Source organism: Tachyglossus aculeatus, chromosome X1, assembly GCF_015852505.1.
Source record: "Tachyglossus aculeatus isolate mTacAcu1 chromosome X1, mTacAcu1.pri, whole genome shotgun sequence".
Taxonomy (NCBI): domain Eukaryota; kingdom Metazoa; phylum Chordata; class Mammalia; order Monotremata; family Tachyglossidae; genus Tachyglossus; species Tachyglossus aculeatus.
Genome location: NC_052101.1, coordinates 118,636,380 through 118,656,241, shown reverse-complemented (window position 1 = coordinate 118,656,241; position 19,862 = coordinate 118,636,380). Strand labels below are relative to the sequence as shown.

General features: G+C 44.3%; 2 protein-coding genes across 4 annotated transcripts in view; one reads left to right on the top strand and one right to left on the bottom strand.

The window, feature by feature from the left end:
- LOC119950033 (calcium homeostasis endoplasmic reticulum protein) overlaps window positions 1-4,188 on the top strand; it is a 37,935-nt gene extending 33,747 nt beyond the window's left edge. For both annotated transcript variants that reach the window (XM_038771934.1, XM_038771933.1), the window contains 2 exons: window positions 251-345; window positions 2,437-4,188. In XM_038771934.1, the coding sequence (XP_038627862.1) occupies window positions 251-345; window positions 2,437-2,630 (289 nt within the window). In that variant the 3' untranslated portion in view covers window positions 2,631-4,188. The remainder of the gene's footprint in view (window positions 1-250; window positions 346-2,436) is intronic.
- Window positions 4,189-4,979: 791 nt separating this feature from the next.
- On the bottom strand, window positions 4,980-19,853 carry CX1H19orf44 (chromosome X1 C19orf44 homolog). Of its 2 annotated transcripts, none has more exons than XM_038771936.1 (8): window positions 19,810-19,853; window positions 15,016-15,667; window positions 14,112-14,448; window positions 11,868-11,944; window positions 8,061-8,565; window positions 7,146-7,238; window positions 5,987-6,153; window positions 4,980-5,244 (listed from the first exon to the last, which is right to left on the bottom strand). In XM_038771936.1, exons 2-8 carry the CDS (start codon window positions 15,664-15,666, stop codon window positions 5,164-5,166), a joined length of 1,911 nt encoding a protein of 636 aa, XP_038627864.1. In that variant the 5' UTR covers window position 15,667; window positions 19,810-19,853; the 3' UTR covers window positions 4,980-5,163. The 2 variants fall into 2 exon arrangements, with proteins under 2 accessions (XP_038627864.1, XP_038627863.1); XM_038771935.1 differs by having other exon boundaries at window positions 19,767-19,844.
- Window positions 19,854-19,862: the final 9 nt, after the last annotated feature.

Sequence of the window (19,862 nt, the reverse complement as noted above, 5' to 3'; positions counted from 1 at the left end):
ACCTTCCCTCTTTTGGGCATCACAAAAAAGTGGGGCAATTATGCAAGTAAATATATGTGTATAATCTGTAGTAGTAGTATTTTGTGACTTGCTCTCCCATAAATTGGTAGTTTAACACAACTCCAAAAATCTGAGTTTTGGGACCCGCTCTTCATGGTCAGTATTTAGTAGCATCAGTATTTGTGTTGTGTATTTTTATGTACACTGAATTAGTTTTAATGGTAAAGTGTAACCTGCATCTTAATTTTAGTTCCTCTGCTGGCTTGGGTTCTAATTCCGGGCCTCCTATACCCGATTCAAGACTCGGAGAAGAAAATAAAGGGCATCAGATGCTGGTGAAAATGGGTAAGATAATCCCCTTTTTAAAGTCATATAGTTAAGCAAGGCCGATTGAGTCAGACTAGTGGCTCCAGGATTCTGTCTCCGACCGTGGAAACAGGGTGCTGGGAGGAACAGTGTGATGGTTGCCCTCCTTGACATCCAGCCTGACCTCTAATATGGTAATCATGTCCCGAGGTACTTCATTTGGGGGTATATTCTGCCCATTTCGCTGCCGTTTTCCAACAGGCCAGGAAGCCAGAAGGCTTATCAAGAATAGCTCAATAATTGTACCTGCTACAGACAGTCTTTGACTTCGGTTCTGAAATTGTCAGCTCTCGCACAAAGAACCGAGTTTCCCAATCTGTGCCTGCGTTCTCCAAAAGGTATTTTGTCCACACTAGACGATCGCAAGCGTTTCCTTTCAGGGCTCCGGTATGGAGAACGCTGTTGAATTGAGAGATTCCAGTAGGTGAAATGTGGTATAAACGGAGGTTTGTCTTTGAGGGTGGGAGTAGCAGCTTTCTAGCACTGAGATGTAAAGGACGAGTCAGTGTGAAAACTCCCTACTCGCCGTGAAATATTTAGCATCCGACGCCCGTGGCGTCTGGCACGAGGCCCTTGGGAAATTGCCAGGAACTGTCTGTTGGCAGAGGCATAGTCTTGCTTCTGCAGCAAAGGAGAACCGTTGCTCTCTGAGTCGGGCCATCTTGTCTGTCCATATAGGTGATGGAATAGGATGCTTGGAAAATTCTCAAAAGCCTGGTAGGCGTTTTCTTCAGCAAAGTTGTACATTTCCCATAGCACCAAGTCCCGAGTTGAAAGGGACCGTTTATCCACTAGGCATTCAGGATCTTCAGTTTCCCCAACTGCTCTGGTAGTGATAGTGTTTGTCGAGCGCCTACTGTGCGCAGAGCACCGTCCTAAGTCCTGGAAAGACTAAACAGCTGGGAATTAGACCGGGTTCTTGTCCCTTGGAGGGCCCGCAATCCGAAAGTAGAAACGGGAAGGGGAGGGGACCGCCGAGAGATGCAGAAGGAGAGGTGAAACGCGGTCCCTTAGACTGGGAGCCCCACGTGAGACGGGGACTCTGTCCGTCTGGAAGGAGTGCTTAGTACAGTGCTTGGCCCAGTAAGTGCTTAACAAATACCACCATTGTTGTTATTAAAACAGACAAAAATCCGTAGAGGAGCAGAATGTCAGGCTACCAGTATGGATGTCCTCGTGGTTATTAGAGTCCATTTTCACTTTAACCATGATTTATTTAGTACCTGAGGAATTATGTGCCTATGAATGTGTTTCTCTCTCTACTTCTCCCCAAGCCCAAGGAAGCAACAGTAGCTTCTCCAGTAGACCCTAAAGAAATGACATTCCCGAATAAAGGAGGCCGCACGTGTCTGTTTTTCCCAAACGTTCCAGAAAGTCAAACTCTATAGATCTTTTCAGCGTAATTGTTTACTGAGAACAATGTAGGAGGTTTTTAACCCAGGGCTAATCTTCTTCGAGATGGCTGATGGTAGTGTTTTGCCTGTTCTCCCTCCTACTTAGACTGTGAGCCCCACGTGGGGCTGTGCCCGACCTGATTATCTGGGAAGCAGCATGGCCTAGTGGAAAGAGCCCAGGTCTGGACGTCGGAGGACCTGGGTTCTAATTCCAGCTTCCCCACCTAGCTGCTGTGTGACCGTGGGCAACAACTTAACTTCTCTGTGCCTCAGTTCCCTCGTCCGCAGAATGGGAATTCAGTACCTACTCTCCCGTCCTACTCGCTCTGTGAACCCCAGGTGGGGTGTGATTATCCTGAATCCGCCCCAGCGCTTGGCATATAGTAAGCGCTTCCTAAGTGCCACACTCATCATCCTCGTTATCTCGTACTCACCCCCCCCGCTTAGTACAGCGCTTGGCACATAGTACGCGCTGAGCAAATGCCGTGCTTACTGCTCGGCTTTTGGTAAGAGATCCGTGCAGCTTTCATAAATTTTGAGCGATGGCACGCCACTCAATGTCGAGAATGACCCAGATCTTCCCAAGCGGTTGAGGTTTTAACAGGCAACGTGTTTAACAATCAATTCCGTAACCTTGTGTAGATTTGTAAATGTTTATCCCATATCTCTTCTAAAGGATGGAGTGGATCTGGTGGACTTGGAGCGAAGGAACAAGGAATTCAGGACCCAATTAAAGGGGGGGATATCAGAGATAAATGGGATCAGTACAAGGGAGTGGGAGTAGCCCTGGATGATCCCTATGAAAACTACCGCAGAAACAAAAGTTACTCGTTCATTGCCCGTATGAAAGCCAGAGATGAATGTAAGTAAAATACATTGGGTTCCAGAGGTGAAAGGTTTCTCCACTGAGAGAGCAGGGCTCTCACCACAAACTTCTTTAACCTACATGGCTAGACTGTGCATTGGAGAGGAGTCAAGAATTACAAAGTAAGAATTAACCCCGCTTTCTTTTAATCTTTTTGTAATTTTGTTAATCCTTTGAAAATATTTTTATAGTCTGTGTTATCCTCCTACTGTGTAGCCTTTCTTCAATAGAAATTTTGCCTTTCTAAATTGAGATGAACGGAAATTGGGATCATAGTACAACTCAAGTTTTATCCAGGTTAAAAAAAAAAAAAGCAACCAAAAAACTTTTGGGGGAGTGACAGGAAGAGAGGAGATGGAAGACGTAAAGCATGTGCTACTGTCCAGTATCAGGACTTGACTATCGTGGAAGCTACAAAAATACGCCTCACCTGGGAATCGAACTCAGTGTTAATTCTGAAATGAAAAAGGATGCAGCGGCCTTTAAGACTGTCTTCACCATTTCCTTGTGAACTTTTCCCCTTTCCAGTGAAGTGTGAAATGGAAGATGTTTCCCTGAATAAGAATCCCTGAAGTGTAAAGAAATGGATGTCTCACCCCTTCTATTAAAAAAAAAAAAAGAAAAAAATTCCGAGCATCTTGCATAAATGAAGATTATTTTTTTGAGGAAAGGACATCATCAGTACAGTTACTAAGAAGTAGATCAAAAACTCTGATGTGCTTTAAGTCTACTCTATAACTATTGGTTGTGTAGTAATACAAACTAAGACTGGGGCTTAGCATCGTATCAACCAGTGCTTCAGAAAATGTCCTTGTTTTTTGCAGAGGTAAAGGAAGTTTTCATTTTAATCAAAAGTGGTTTGGGGTTTTGTAAGACTTAATGCAAATTATTTGAAACCTAATTCCTGCTGCTTCTCGACTCACTGTGTAGTTGCCTGAATAGTGTTTACTTTTCTCAAATGCTAGCCATTTGAAATAGGGGTAGGCTTGCTTGCCTGGGGGCCGTCGGTAGAGGACCGAAAGCACTTGGAAGCTCCACTCGTGCTGACATTTGAGAAGTTCGCGACTTGAGAAAGTGTTTTTACTTTAAATATAATTTGGGCAAGCCCAGACACCAGCACGGGTGCCCCCATGCACCCATAGAGAGCCTAGAGGGTTGAGCATCTAGCCATTTAAAGGCTCTACTGCTCTGTGATTTGTTCTTCCCTTAGAATAGAGCTTATCGTGTGCGACATTATTAGAAACTATCCATAACCTACCATTCTTTCCAGGGTCATTTACTTTAGGACGTTAAAAGGTGTGTAACCCACGCAGGGCGGAGAGCTCAATGTCTGCTGGCAGCTTTGTGTGGTGCCATTCATTTGTACAGTTCTGAATGCTTAGAAAACTACTCCTTAAAAATCCAAGAAACTTTTTAGCCCATCATGGATATCTGAATTTTGTTCTAGAATCGCTGTAGCTGTGAAATTGCTCAAACGTGTCCAGTGTACATTGTAAACGTGTGCGTGTTCCTAAATGTGTGTGACTTAGTCTTACCTTCAAATAAAGATTTTTCGAGGAAAAAGTCTAGCATTCTTCCAAGTTTTTAAAACCTAATTCAGTTCGGGTGGCAAAGGTCTGTTGTGAATTAACTTCCAATCTCTCTTTTCAGTAGTAGAGAGCTGAGTGATGAAGTGAGGAGGTGGAGAATCTGAGTCCAATCTGACTACCCTGCCACTTAAAGTCCTTTCGGTTACTCTTTGGGAGGGAGGGAGGGATGGAATGACTTCCAAGTGAAAATCATCTGAAAAGATCGATCATCTCAAATGGTCACAGTGAACCAAAGGAGTCACTTTTCCCTCTACAGGTGTTAATTACATGGAATATGGAATTCATTGACAGAGGAAGTTATGCAGGAAGTTCGAGCAGGTTTTGGATGAATCCATATAGGTGAGAGGTCTAGAAGGGGTTGCTAGAGGGCGAGTTAGGAAGGTGTAGGGGGTGGGGAGTTGAGATATTCGATGGTACATAAAGAAACGTGGATGGATGTCGAGGGCAACTTTCACACTATTTCTCAAGAGATTCAGACTACAGGGCTAGGTGGATCAACAGTCCACCTCAGCAGTAGCATTTTGTAAGTTCTCACGACTTTACTAAAGCTGTGGTCTGTAACATCGCCGATAGTACTATTACGCCGAAGAGTCCTTCTGGTAGCCCATTTGGTTAAAACTCCTCAGGCTTTTAGATTTGGCACTTAGCAATACCTCCATAATCACTTCCAGAAACTTAAAGCGAAGAGATGTTGGAATTTCTGATGTATTAAAGCTCAATGTGTTTTTCTGTCCACAGGTTGAACTCACCTATTAACTTGGTGCTTGGATTCCTGAACTTAAAGGAAAAAAAAATCCCTCAAAACCAAGCGTAGAATTACGGATAAGTTTAATTTGCATATGAGTCTAAGCGAACACCCGGGAAAAGCATGCTTGGCTAGTTAACGTAAAAACACGCTGCGCTTGAAAGTCCAAAGGTGACTGGTTCCAGAAGCAAGTCCATCTCTGCCTCAGTGTTCTCCCATTTCCTTCACTACTTCCTCCAAAGCTTTCTCAATTGTTAGAGGTGGTGGCTTGTGATTCTTAATATACTGTAATAAACGAAAGGTTGTACAAAACACTTGATTTTTCACTTTTGCATCTATCTGACGATCTACAGTGCAGGAAAATACCGCTCAAGCGACCCTGAAAGGACATGTCTTCAAGTGTGCACACTGACTTAGGACCCCGTTTTTGTACAGGAAAATACCGCTCAAGCGACCCTGAAAGGACATGTCTTCAACACTTAGGACCCCGTTTCTTACTCCACGGCACTTCCTACGCGAGTTGAAGCATTTGACAAAACACAGGCAAGTTTGCAAGCAAGCGGAGCGAGAGAAGAGAGCAGGAAATTAGTACAACAAAGCACTCATTCCAGGGTAGGCTGGATTGTTGCCATCAGTGGAGGAAGAGAAGTACTGGGAACTAATTTGGGCTTGAATGGCAACAGAGGCCAATTATATAGAGGAGTAAATAGCTGAAGTGATTGTTCAAGAGGGGCGGATTATTTGGCATGGCTTGTTGCCCCTAACTCTCCCACGTAGTCTAGAAGGAAGCTGACTACCAATTACAAGAGCAAGGGGGTTGTGTTCAGGGTAAAAGGGTTGGGAGGGGGGAAAGACCAAAACTGCTTCCAGACAGACTAGGCAAGCCAAGATGGAAGAAACTTCACACAGTTGATTTTAATAAGGACTCAACTCGGGGAAATAAACTACCGTAGCTGTCCCCAATTTCACTTTCCCTTCATGTTTGCACCTAGCTTGGAGAGCAGGTCTGTAATTTGGCGGTAGTCACCTCTTTAGTTTCTTCCAGTGTTTGATACTGAAATAGCTCATCTTCCAGAGACTCCAGGAGAGAGATGTGCAGATGGCGGCTAGTTTCCACGAACTGTTGGGTCAGCAGCAGCTGTTGTTTTAACATGTCATTCAAAGCAAATACTGCAGGGCTGTAAGCTGTCAGGGCTGCAATAATTTTAAAACATTTTATACCGCTTCAAAGGCACACTAGCAGTACTGGCCACTCTTATTCCATCTGTGGCTAATTCACTGCACTCTTGTTCATTAGCATCTTCATCCCAGGGCAGGCCAAAGAAAGATGAAATTCAAATTCAAATTTATTTATTTATTTTACTTGTACATTTCTATCCTATTTATTTTGTTGGTATGTTTGGTTCTGTTCTCTGTCTCCCCCTTTTAGACTGTGAGCCCACTGTTGGGTAGGGACTGTCTCTATGTGTTGCCAATTTGTACTTCCCAAGCGCTTAGTACAGTGCTTTGCACATAGTAAGCGCTCAATAAATACGATTGATTGATTGATTGAAATTCCTCAATGCCATTTTTGAAATAGTCAACGAGCTCTGAGTCAACGTCCAGTTTTTATCTTTCAATCCTGGCCGTGAGGAATTCAAAGTAAAACTTTACCACGTACCCCTATATCATTCATTGTTAAGATATCATGAGAAGCCGAGTGGCCTACTGGATAGAGCACGGGCCTGGGAATCAGAAGGATCAGGGTTCTAATCCTGACTCTGTGACTTGTCTGCTGTGTGATGCTGGGCAACTCACTTCACTTCTCTGGGCCTCATCTGTAAAATGGGAATTAAGTAAGACTGGGAACCCCACATGGGACATGGGCTGTGACCAAATTGATTAGCTTGTATTTACCCCAGTGTTCAATACAGTGCCAGGTACACAGTAAGCGCTGAACAAGCGCTTAAAATGGGGATTAAGGACTGTGAGCCCCCGGTGGGACAACCTGATCACCTTGTAACCTCCCCCAGCGCTTAGAACAGTGCTTTGCACATAGTAAGTGCTTAATAAATGCCATCACTATTAACAAATACCATAAAAAGAACTCCTTCCAGGATGATCATTTATTTTTAGCAATCACAGGCAAAAATAAGGCGTCCAAATACACAGTCAGAAAAATGGATCAGGAAAAGGTGGGATTTTACCTTCGACTGCATCTGCACTAACAACGTGACTGGCAATAGGCGCTGGGTCCACGTAAGTCCCTCCTAGAGTTGGGCCGATGGTAGCCGTGCTTCCTGACGTTTAAAGGATAAAACATTAGCTGATTCCCTGTGCCCAGTCTGCATACGATTCTGATGTTTGCAAATTGATCAGATATTTAGCAAATGACCAAGACTGCAGTCACACCCTCGATAATCAATTTATTGAGCACTTACGGTGCGCAGAGCACTGTACGAAGCACTTGGGAGAGTACAATATAACAGAGTTGGTAGACAGGTTCCAAATAAACACCATGACTTCTATTAAAGTAGCATGCTGTAGTGGAAAGAGCACAGGCCTGGGTTCTAATCCCAGGGTCAGAGGACCTGGGTTCTAATCGTGGCACCTCCATTTGTCTTCTGTGTGACCCTGGGCAAGTCACTTTGCCTCTCTGTGCCTCAGTTCCCTCATCTACAAAATGGGGATTCTATACCTGTGCTCCCTCCTACTTGGACTGCTTGGGGCTTGTCTTGTACCTACCCCAGTGTTTACCACAGTGCTTGGCACATAGTAAGTGCTCCGCAAATACCACAATTATTATTATTAGAGTCGATTTGTAAGATGGGGAGTTTTGGTAGAGAGCCTTAAAGCCGGTTCCACAGTGAGAGGGAAGGGTTCAGGTGGGAAGATGCGGAGTCCTGTTATAAGAATTTAACTTCGTTAGCTAAAAATGGGCCAATCAATCCTATTTACTGAGCGCTTACTGCGTGCAGAGGACAGTACTGAGTGCTCGGGAGAGTACAATATAACAGAATTGGTAGAAACGATCCCTGCCCACAAGGAGCTTACAATCTGGTGGGGCTGAGGGTGGGGTGAATAAAGGGGGCAAATCCAAGTGCAAAACCGCTAACACTTACCGTTCACCCAGTGATAAGCGAATGCAGGATCGTGCGTCTGAACGGCCGTCTCTTTCACTGTTACTCTTCTTACTTTCTCACTCCATTTTTTGTTGATTTCAGGTGATGACCTTGATGAGCGAGTGTCCGTTCTGGAATACGAAGAGCTCTTAGATGAACTCTGGAGGGTTATATCAGGTGACGGTCCGGAACAGACTGTTTGTTCATACGTTGCTGAATCCGAATATCTTTCAAAATCTTCAGAATACACTGAATTAAGAACGCTTTTCTGAGGTTCAGGAGATGCCGAACCCAGGCTGAAAGCATTTTCCTTTTCAGACAAAGCTGAAGAATCCTCATTCAGATGCTCAGAGATTTCAGTTTCGGTTGGAATTACCTCTTCGACATCAACAGGACAACTTACATTAGTCCTTCTTTCTTTGGGATGGCTTAGTACGCCTTCCAAAGTTAACATGACATCTGAATTTACTCCCTTGTCTGACTTGGCTAACTGGGTGTCTTCTTCCTGAAAGAAGAAATGGTTTGAAAGTGGAATGCGTTTACTACAAAAGCCTTTCTGTTAGATGAATGCTCTCGAGAGAGTGCTTGAAAAATTAAAATTTTAGAGCACTTTCGAATGCTTTCAGTGATTCACTACTCACCTAGTTTTACCCTGTTAACTTCTAAATCAAAGAAGCATTACAGATCTAAACTCTTCCGGAGTCACACGAGTGTAGCGGTGTAAATGAGACGCAGCATGGCCTAGTGGAAAGCACAGGCCACGTAAATCTAATCCCAGCTCTGCCACTTGTCTGCTTTGTGACCTTGGGCAAGTCATTCAACTTCTCTGGGCCTCACTTCCCTCGTCTGCAAAATGGGGATTCAATACCTGTTCTCCCTTCTAATTAGACTGCGAGATCCAGACTGTGTCCAACATGATTATCTTGTATGCACCTCAGTGCTTGGTACAGAATAAGCACTTAACGAATACCCCAATTATAATGATTATTATTACATTTAAAATTGGGGTCCCCACAAGAGGGAAATGGGCACTAGCTCCTCTCCACCCAGCGATGAACACACCACTGCAGTATTTCAGGTAGCATGCAACAAAAAAAAAAAGGACTTGAAAGAATGAGGACAGGGAGAGCACAATGAAAAGCCAAGGGCTTGGCAGGGAGGGGCAGATTTTGGATTATTATTATTATTATATCTGCTAAGCGCTTATGTGTCAAGCACTGTTCTAAGCACTGGGGTGGATACAAGTTATTAGGTTGGACACAGTCCCTGTCCCACATGGGGATCGTGATATAAGTAGGGGGGTGGAGGACAGGCATTGAATCTCCATTTTACTGATGAAGAAACGGAGGCACAATCAATCAATCGTATTTATTGAGCGCTTACTGTGTGCAGAGCACTGTACTAAGCGCTTGGGAAGTACAAGTTGGCAACATATAGAGACAGTCCCTACCCAACAGTGGGCTCACAGTCTAAAAGGGGGAGACAGAGAACAAAACCAAACATACTAACAAAATAAAATAAATAGAATAGATATGCACAAGTAAAATAAGTAAATAAATAGAGTAATAAATATGTACAAACATATATACATATATACAGGTGCTGTGGGGAAGGAAAGGAGGTAAGATGGGGGATGGAGAGGGGGACGAGGTGGGGGAGGGAGGCACAGAGAATAATAATAATAATGATGGTATTTGTTAAGTGCTTACTATGTGCTAAGCACTGTTTTAGCACTGGGGGAGATACAAGGTAATCAGGTTGTCCCACGGGGAATCAATCTTAACCCCCATTTTACAGATGAGGTAACTGAGACACAGAGAAGTTAAATGACTTGCCCAAAGTCACACAGCTGACAAGTGGTGCAGCCGGAATTAGAACCTATGACCTCTGACTCCCAAGCCCGGGCTCTTTCCACTAAGCCACGCTGCTTCTCAATGGCTTAGAGAGTGAAGTGACTTGCCCAAGGGCACAGAGCAGACCACTGGCAGAGTCAGGATTAGAACACAGGCCTGCTGACTGCCAGGCTGGTGCTCATTCTACGAGGCCAAGCTGCTCTTCTCTCCATTTTTTCCTTCCTCCATCAATCAATCAATCAATCAATCAAAGGTATTTATTGAGCACTGCTGTACTAAGCGCTTGGGAGAGTATAACAGAGTTGGCAGACACACTCCCCGCTCACAACGAGCTTAGAGTTTGGAGAGGGAGACAAAATTAATATAAATAAATACATTAGGGATATATACATTGGATTGGTCAGCATGGCCTAGTGGCAAGTGCACCGGCTTGGGAGTCAGAGGTCGTGGGTTCTAATCCCTGCTCCGCCACTTGTCTGCTGTGCGCTTAGTACAGTGCTCTGCACATAGTAAGCGCTCAATAAATACGATTGATGATGATGATGACCTTCGGCAAGTCACTTAACTTCTCTGTGCCTCAATTACCTCATCTGTATTCATTCATTCAATCATATTTATTGAGTGCTTACTGTGTGCAGAGCACTGTACTAAGCGCTTGGGAAGTACAAGTTGGCAACATATAGAGACGGTCCCTACCCAACGGCGGGCTCACAGTCTAGAAGGGGGAGACAGACAACAAAACAAAACATATTAACAGAATAAAATAAATAGAACAGATATGTACAAGTAAAATCAATAAATAGAGTAATAAATACGTACAAACATATCTACAGGTGCTGTGGGGAAGGGAAGGAGGTAAGGCGGGGGGGGGATGGAGAGAGAGAGGAAGGAGGGGGCTCAGTCTGGGAAGGCCTCCTGGAGGAAGTGAGCTCTCAGTTGGGCCTTGAAGGGAGGAAGAGAGCTAGCTTGGCGGAAGCAGCAGCGTGGCTCAGTGGAAAGAGCACGGGCTTTGGAGTCAGAGGTCATGGGTTCGAATCCCGACTCAGCCATATGTCTGCTGTGTGATCTTGGGCAAGTCACTTAACTTCTCTGGGCCTCAGTTACCTCATCTGTAAAATGGGGATTAAGACTGTGAGCCCCACGTGGGACAACCTGATCACCCTGTATCCTCCCCAGCGCTTAGAACAGTGCTTTGCACATAGTAAGCACTTAACAAATGCCAATTATTATTATTATTATGTGCGGAGGGAGGGCATTCCAGGCCAGGGGGATGACATGGGCTGGGGGTCGATGGCGGGACAGGCGAGAACGAGGCACGGTGAGGAGATTAGCGGCGGAGGAGCGGAGGGTGCGGGCTGGGCTGGAGAAGGAGAGAAGGGAGGTGAGGTAGGCGGGGGGCGAGGTGATGGAGAGCTTTGAAGCCAAAGGTGAGGAGTTTCTGCCTGATGCGTAGGTTGTAAAATGGGGATTGAGACTGTGAGCCCCACGTGGGACAACTTGATTACTTTGTATCTACCCCAGTGCTTAGAACAGTGCTTGGCACATAAGAAGTGCTTAACAAGTACAATAATAATAATAATAAGAAGAAGCCTTAAAGGGCTGAGAGAGTGGTGAGGGACGGTTGTATTGAGAAGCAGAGAAGAAGCGTGGCTTAGTGAAAAGAGCATGGGCTTGCGAGTCAGAGGTCGTGGATTCTACTTCCGGCTCCGCCACTTATCAGCTGTGTGACTTTGGGCAAGTCACTTAACTTCTCTGTGCCTTAGTTACCTCATCTGTAACATGGGGATTAAGACTGTGAGCCCACTTGGGACAACCTGATTACCTTGTATCTACCCCAGCGCTTACAACAGTGCTAGGTACATAGTAAGTGCTTAACAAATACCATTGCTACTATTATTATTGAGTTAAAGTTTACACCATCAATTAACAATTCAAAATCAACTTCTGTACTTACTTTTTGTTCTAACTCTGGTCTTTCACTGATAGAAATTGAAGCCAAATCATCAAGGGATAAGATATTTGCTCTAAAATCTGCAATTGGGTAAGAAACAGATTAGGCAAGCTACTAGTATAGACTATATGATAATTGAAACCTTTTTAGCAAAAAAACCCTTTATTAAAAGTAGTTCGAGGAAACCTTGGGTCAAAATAATATCTTATGGCTAGATGAGAAATTGGGGGAAATCAATCAATTGTACTTATTCAGCACTTACTGTGTGCAGAGCACTGTACTAAGCACTTGGGAGAGTACAACACAACAATATATAAGACATATTCCCTGTCCATATAGAATCCTTTCTTCCATTATTGGTGTCTCAAATATCTTGCCGTAGCCCCCAAATTCATGCTTGGGCTGTAATTTCTCTATGCAAAATGTGACTAATTCTTAGCTTTTTTGAAGATGTGGGCAGAATTAACTGATGTTCAAAATATTCTAAAGTTCTTACTCTGGCAATAATTTCAACAGCCATGTACCAATATGGAGGAATAATAACAATAATAATAATGGAAGAATTTGTTAAGCGCTTACTCTGTGCCGAACACTGTACTAAGCACTGGGGTAAATACAATGCAGTGGAAAAATGGTCTGTTCATTGACTGTACTCAGCCACTTTTCCTCACTGACCACACCATCACTCTGTCCACCTTCAAAGCCCTCTTAAAATCACATTTCCTTCAAGAGGTCTTCCTTGACTAAGCCCTTCTTACCCATACTCTCCCTCCCTTCTGCATCGCCCTCGCACTTGATTCTGTACCCCCTGAGAAGCAGCGTGGCTCAGTGGAAAGAGCCAGGGCTTTGGAGTCAGAGGTCATGGGTTCAAACCCCTGGCTCTGCCAATTGTCAGCTGTGTGACTTTGGGCAAGTCACTTAACTTCTCTGTGCCTGTTACCTCATCTGTAAAATGGGGATTAAGACTGAGCCCCCCGTGGGATAACCTGATCACCCTGTAACCTCCCCAGCGTTTAGAACAGTGCTTTGCACATAGTAAGTGCTTAATAAATGCCATTATTATTATTATTATTATGTCCATATCCTTCCGCTGCACCACTGCCCCTTTTTGTAATTGATTTTAATGTCTGTCTCCCCTTCCAGCCTGCAAGCTGTTTGTGGGCAGGAATCTTGTCTCCCAATTCTATCGTATTGTACTCTCCCAAGCGGGAGAAGCAGCGTGGCCTAGAGGAAAGACCCCAGGCCTGGGAGTCAGAAGGATCTGGATTCTAATCCCGGCTCTGCCACTTGTCTGCTGTGTGACCTTGAGCAAGGCACTTCACTTCTCTGTGCCTCAGTCACCTCATCTGTAAAATGTGGATTGAGACTGTGAGCCCCACGTGGAACAGGGACTGTGTCCAACCCAATTTGTATCCACCCTGTGCTTAGAACAGTGCCTGGCACATAGTAAACACTTAACAAATACCATTATTATTATTATTATTATTATTCACTTCTCTGTGCCTCAGTTCCCTCATATCTAAAATGCGGATTAAACCCTCCTCCCTCCTCCTTAGACTGTGAGCCTCAGGCTGGACAGGGCTGCATCTGATAATCTTGTATCTACCCCAGCGCTTAGCACAGTGCTTGACACATAGTGAGAGCTTAACAGAAAACACAATTATTATGATGTCCTTAGTACCATGCTCTGCACAGTGTAAGAGCTCAGTATATACCACTGGTTGATTGATTGACCTCACCAGGCATGGGAAAATTCGCAGCCCGCTGTTAGATTGTTATGTGGTCTTGGCTCAGTGAGAAGGGAGGTGGGATGCACAAGATGGAAAGGACTACTAACAAAAGTAAGACTGTGCAATCTCTTTTCTCTCTCTCTCTGTCTCTCCCCACCCCACAACTCCCCACTTCCACCCGGCTGTCCAAAGAGGTGTGTGAGTGTGTGTACATCTATCATTGTTTCTTTTTCTCTGTCACTCTCAGTCTTTCTCTTATTTTCCTCTTCTCCCTCCCAATCTTGATCACTTCCCCGCCCACCGACACTGCATCTGTAAGGCATGAAAGATAGTCCGATTAACCAATTTTTTTGTCCTTCCATTCCGTTTAACAGCACCGCATCATCTTTGACAAACCTGGACGAGGTGGTGGCGGCAATTGCAAAACCTCATAGTTCGGGGGTGAAAAGGATTAGTTGTACTCTTAGATTTCTGTTTGATATGCAAAATCAACACTTAGAAAAATGTAAATATTTACCATTTGAGCAGCTGCTCGCTGCTTCTGAGAATAACTCATCCAGAGACTCAACTTCACTTCTTTCTGATGCAGAGGCCAACTGTATATGTTCCATTTTAAGAGCTGTTGGCCTTGCAAAATAATCTTCTATCGAAGGAGATGGTGATCTGGAAATGGTGTTCATTAAAGAGCCTGCTTCTGTTCCAGAGTGCCTTGGCGGGGAAGGTGTTCTTGAACAGGCTTTATGAGGGAATGTTTTCAGGTTTTCGCTAGCCAGAGATGACAACTGCAACAGTTTTACGTGGCAAGATCCTTCAGTGATGGGGGAAAATGTTGCTGATGTACTCCGAATAGGATCCTAATTATATGGAAAGAAAATTCATGGACAGTAGGTAACTCTGTCTGTGGTAATCGAGATATGTCAGTTATCTTTCTGGGTGTCCGACCCATCTCGGATCACGTATCTACCCCATCTTGGCGCATAGGAAGTGCTTAATAAATACCACAATTATTATTATTTAAATCAAATATAAAGAAAATGTAACTATACATACCTTTTGTAGTCAAATGACAGCTTTTATCTTAATAAAATAGGTTGGCTTCCAATCGTTCTCCCCACAGATTTTTTTTTTCCTCACAGGTATTTCAATGAATACTGTCCTCCTGGCTTACATTTTACATCTTAGATAACTACCTGGGTGATGTGCTAAGCAAACAAAGGTCTACAGATTTAGATCAGGGTTGCTACCCTGAGAGACGAGGGACTTTTTGTAACTGCATGAAACGTATTATTTAAAAGCAAAAGAACCTGATATCCCCGCCCGCCCCCCCAATATTGGTCTCAAGAAAGCTTTAATAGAATTAACTATTGGTAAATAGGAATGATCCATGTTAACATCCACATCCTAAAAAAGTAAGAATTCACCTTGTATGGCTCCTTGGCTTCTTTTTCTTGAAGATGAGTCTTGAAAACACGATTCTTATACTTCTCACTTTTACTGGAAGACTTGACAAATTTTCCCAACTGTCTCATTTCCTCTTCATCACTACCTAGGGAAACAAGTTTCTTCGCGGGGCCAATCTTTCTCGATGTTTGTGAGTTCGTTTCTTCTTTTAAATATGTCTTACTGGATGTGTTTTCAATGGCTGCGGCTTTCTTCTCCAGAAGCTCACTGCCTCTTATAGTCTGCTCATTGCTTTTGGAAATGGGCCTTTGATCTGCACTTAGCAGATCAGAGTCAGAGTCAGACAGATCCATCTTCAAATTGCGGTTCTTGATCTTGGTTTCTATTTGGGCCAGTTTCAGCAGTGCTGCATTGGCCCTGATTGTTGAAGGGGTAGTCACAGGTTTACTTGAAATGAGCTTGTGTTCTGAATCCCCGGCAGGTTTAGCTGTAATTTGCTTCTTTTTAAGGAATCTGCTGTGACCAGGTGACGCTTCCATAAGACCTTGGGGTTTGCTGTTTTTAGGTTCGTTCATTTCTGAATCGCTGCAGGAAATATCACTCAAATCGCTAAAACAATCACTGGCTAGTCGGTAGCCTTTCAGCCTGGTGGTTTTTCTTGTCGAGAACATCCTACAAACACAGGGAGAGAGTGGTGTGATTAAGACTCAGTTTTGCTTTCCTCGGTAAATAAACAATCCCACAAGGCAATATAGAAAACCGAGTATTTCGAAGGCTTCTGTTTTCCCGGTCTGGCTCTATTCCTTACGCGAATCAATCAACGAATGGTAACGCATTGAACGCTTTCTGTGTGCAGCACGCTGTGCTAAGAGCTTGGGAGAGGACAAACGAAGGATGGCTCAGTGGATAGATCACGGGCCTGGAAGTCAGAAGTTCACGGGTTCGAAACTTGTCTGCTGTGTGACCTTGGGCAAGTCTCTTCCCTTCTCAGTGCCTCAGTTACTTCATCTCTAAAATGGGGATTAAGGCTGTGAGCCCCACATGGGACAAGGACCGTGTCCAACCTGATTTGCTTGTATCCACCCCAGCGGTAGTACAGTGCCTGGCACAGAGGAAACACTCAACAAATACCAGAATTACTACGATTATCATCATCATCAATCGTATTTATTGAGCGCTTACTATGTGCAGAGCACTGTACTAAGCGCTTGGGAAGTACAAATTGGCAACATATAGAGACAGTCCCTACCCAACAGTGCGCTCACAGTCTAAAAGGGGAAGACAGAGAACAAAACCAAACATATTAACAAAATAAAATAAATAGAATAGATATGTACAAGTAAAATAAATAAATAAATAAATAGAGTAGTAAATATGTACAAACATATATACATATATACAGGTTGTTAGAGGCTTTTGGAGGGGGTTTCCCCGGCACCTCAAAGATGCTCTAGGGCTTTTTCTGAAGAGGATGGAAAGAGGCGGGCGAAGGGGTGAGCGAGCCTCTCCTGATCCCAGGAAGAGGTGGACCACGCTCCAGAGCATGGGAGGAGGGAAACGGAGTCCCAAGAGATTGACCAATTCGGTGCCCCTCTGGGTTTCCACCTCCTCGGGGGACTGAGGACACTTCTCCCATCCTCGTGTCTCTCCCCACTTCAATCCATACTTCATGCTGCTGCCCGGATTGTCTTTGTCCAGAAACGCTCTGGGCATGTTACTCCCTTCCTCAAAAATCTCCAGTGGTTACCAATCAATCTGCACATCAGGCAGAAACTCCTCACCCTCGGCTTCAAGGCTGTCCATCACCTCGCCCCCTCCTACCTCACCTCCCTTCTCTCCTTCTACAGCCCAGCCCGCACCCCCTGCTCCTCCGCCACTAATCTCCTCACCATGCCTCGCTCTCGCCTGTCCCGCCATCGACCCCCGGCCCACGTCATCCCCCGGGCTTCGAATGCCCTCCCTCTGCCCATCCGCCAAGCTAGCTCTCTTCCTCCCTTCAAGGCCCTACTGAGAGCTCACCTCCTCCAGGAGGCCTTCCCAGACTAAGCCCCCTCCTTCCTCTCCCCCTCCTCATCCCCCCCCGCCTTACCTCCTTCCCTTCCCCACAGCACCTGTATATATGTATATATGTATGTACATATTTATTACTCTATTTTACTTGTACATATCTATTCTATTTATTTCATTTTGTTAGTACTTTGGTTTTGTTCTCTGTCTCCCCCTTTTAGACTGTGAGTCCACTGTTGGGTAGGGACCGTCTCTATATGTTGCCAACTTGTACTTCCCAAGTGCTTAGTACAGTGCTCTGCACAGAGTAAGCGCTCAGTAAATACGATTGATCGATTGATTGATTGCTTCTCTGCCCTCTAGTCTGTGAGCCCATTGGGGGTTGGGGATTGTCACTCTTTGGGCAAGTCACTTCACTTCTCTGGACCTCAGTTCCCTCATCTGGAAAATGGGGATTAAGTCTGCGGGGCCCCACGTGGGACAACCTGATTACCTTGTACTTGGACTTGGACTTGAACTGCACTTTCCAAGCGCTTAGTACAGTGCTCTGCACACAGTAAGCGCTCAATAAATACAATTGAATGCATGAAAGAACCTTGTATGATAATAATAATAATGGTATTTCTTAAGCTCTTAACTATGTGCCAGGCACTGTACTAACCTTGTCTCCACTCTGGCGCTTAGAATAGTGCTTGGCACATGGTAAGCGCTTAACAAATACCATCATCATCATCACTCTTTGTTGCTGAATTGTATTTTCCAAGCGGTTAGTACAGTGCTCTGCACACAGTAAGCGCTCAATAAATACGACTGAATGAATGAATGAACCTTGTACAATAATAATAATGGTATTTCTTAAGCTCTTAACTATGTGCCAGGCACTGTACTAACCTTGTATCCACTCTGGCGCTTAGAACAGTGCTTGGCACATAGGAAGCGCTTAACAAATACCATCATTATCATCACTGTGGCTGAATTGTATTTTCCAAGCACTTAGTACAGTGCTCTGCACACAGGAAGCGCTCAATAAATACGATTGAAAGAATGAATGAACCTTGTATAATAATAATAATGGTATCTCTTAAGCTCTTAACTATGTGCCAGGCACTGTACTAACCTTGTCTCCACTCTGGCGCTTAGAACAGTGCTTGGCACATAGGAATCGCTTAACAAATACCATCATTATCATCACTGTGGCTGAATTGTATTTTCCAAGCGCTTAGCACAGTGCTCTGCACACAGTAAGCGCTCAATAAATACGATTGAATGAATGAATGAACCTTGTACAATAATAATAATGGTATTTCTTAAGCTCTTAACTATGTGCCAGGCACTGTACTAACCTTGTCTCCACTCTGGCGCTTAGAACAGTGCTTGGCACATAGGAAGCGCATAACAAATACCGTCATTATCATCACTGTGGCTGAACTGTATTTTCCAAGCGCTTAGTACGGTGCTCTGCACACAGGAAGCGCTCAATAAATACGATTGAAAGAATGAATGAACCTTGTATAATAATAATAATGGTATCTCTTAAGCTCTTAACTATGTGCCAGGCACTGTACTAATCTTGTCTCCACTCTGGCGCTTAGAACAGTGCTTGGCACATAGGAAGCGCATAACAAATACCGTCATTATCATCACTGTGGCTGAACTGTATTTTCCAAGCACTTAGTACAGTGCTCTGCACACAGGAAGCGCTCAATAAATACGATTGAAAGAATGAATGAACCTTGTATAATAATAATAATGGTATCTCTTAAGCTCTTAACTATGTGCCAGGCACTGTACTAACCTTGTCTCCACTCTGGCGCTTAGAACAGTGCTTGGCACATAGTAAGCGCTTAACAAATACCATCATCATCATCACTCTTTGTTGCTGAACTGTATTTTCCAAGCACTTAGTACAGTGCTCTGCACACAGTAAGCGCTCGATAAATACGATTGAATGAATGAATGAACCTTGTACAATAATAATAATGGTATTTCTTAAGCTCTTAACTATGTGCCAGGCACTGTACTAACCTTGTCTCCACTCTGGCGCTTAGAACAGTGCTTGGCACATAGGAAGCGCTTAACAAATACCATCATTATCATCACTGTGGCTGAATTGTATTTTCCAAGCACTTAGTACAGTGCTCTGCACACAGGAAGCGCTCAATAAATACGATTGAAAGAATGAATGAACCTTGTATAATAATAATAATGGTATCTCTTAAGCTCTTAACTATGTGCCAGGCACTGTACTAACCTTGTCTCCACTCTGGCGCTTAGAACAGTGCTTGGCACATAGGAATCGCTTAACAAATACCATCATTATCATCACTGTGGCTGAATTGTATTTTCCAAGCGCTTAGCACAGTGCTCTGCACACAGTAAGCGCTCAATAAATACGACTGGATGAATGAATGCTCTGCACACTATAAGCGCTCAATATAAACGGTCCAATGAATGCACGCCAGCACGAATGAATGCATGCAGGCATGAATGAATGAACTTCCCTCCTCCCCCCGTCCGAGTCATCATCATCATCATCATCAATCGTATTTATTGAGCGCTTACCCTGTGCAGAGCACTGTACTAAGCGCTTCGGAGGTACAAGTTGGCAACATATAGAGACAGTCCCTACCCACCAGTGGGCTCACAGTCTAGAAGGGGGAGACAAAAGCAAACGTACTAACAAAATGAAATAAATAGAATAGATATGTACAAGTAAAAGAAATAAATAGAGTAATGAGCTCTCAATGAGCCCTTCGCTTCCCACCTCTGTCCAGGCCTCCCCGCAGTTGTACTCCCAGGCCGCCCACCTCGCTTCTGGGCCTTCTCGTCCGTTGCCCGGGGCAACGGGAGCGTCCTCTTC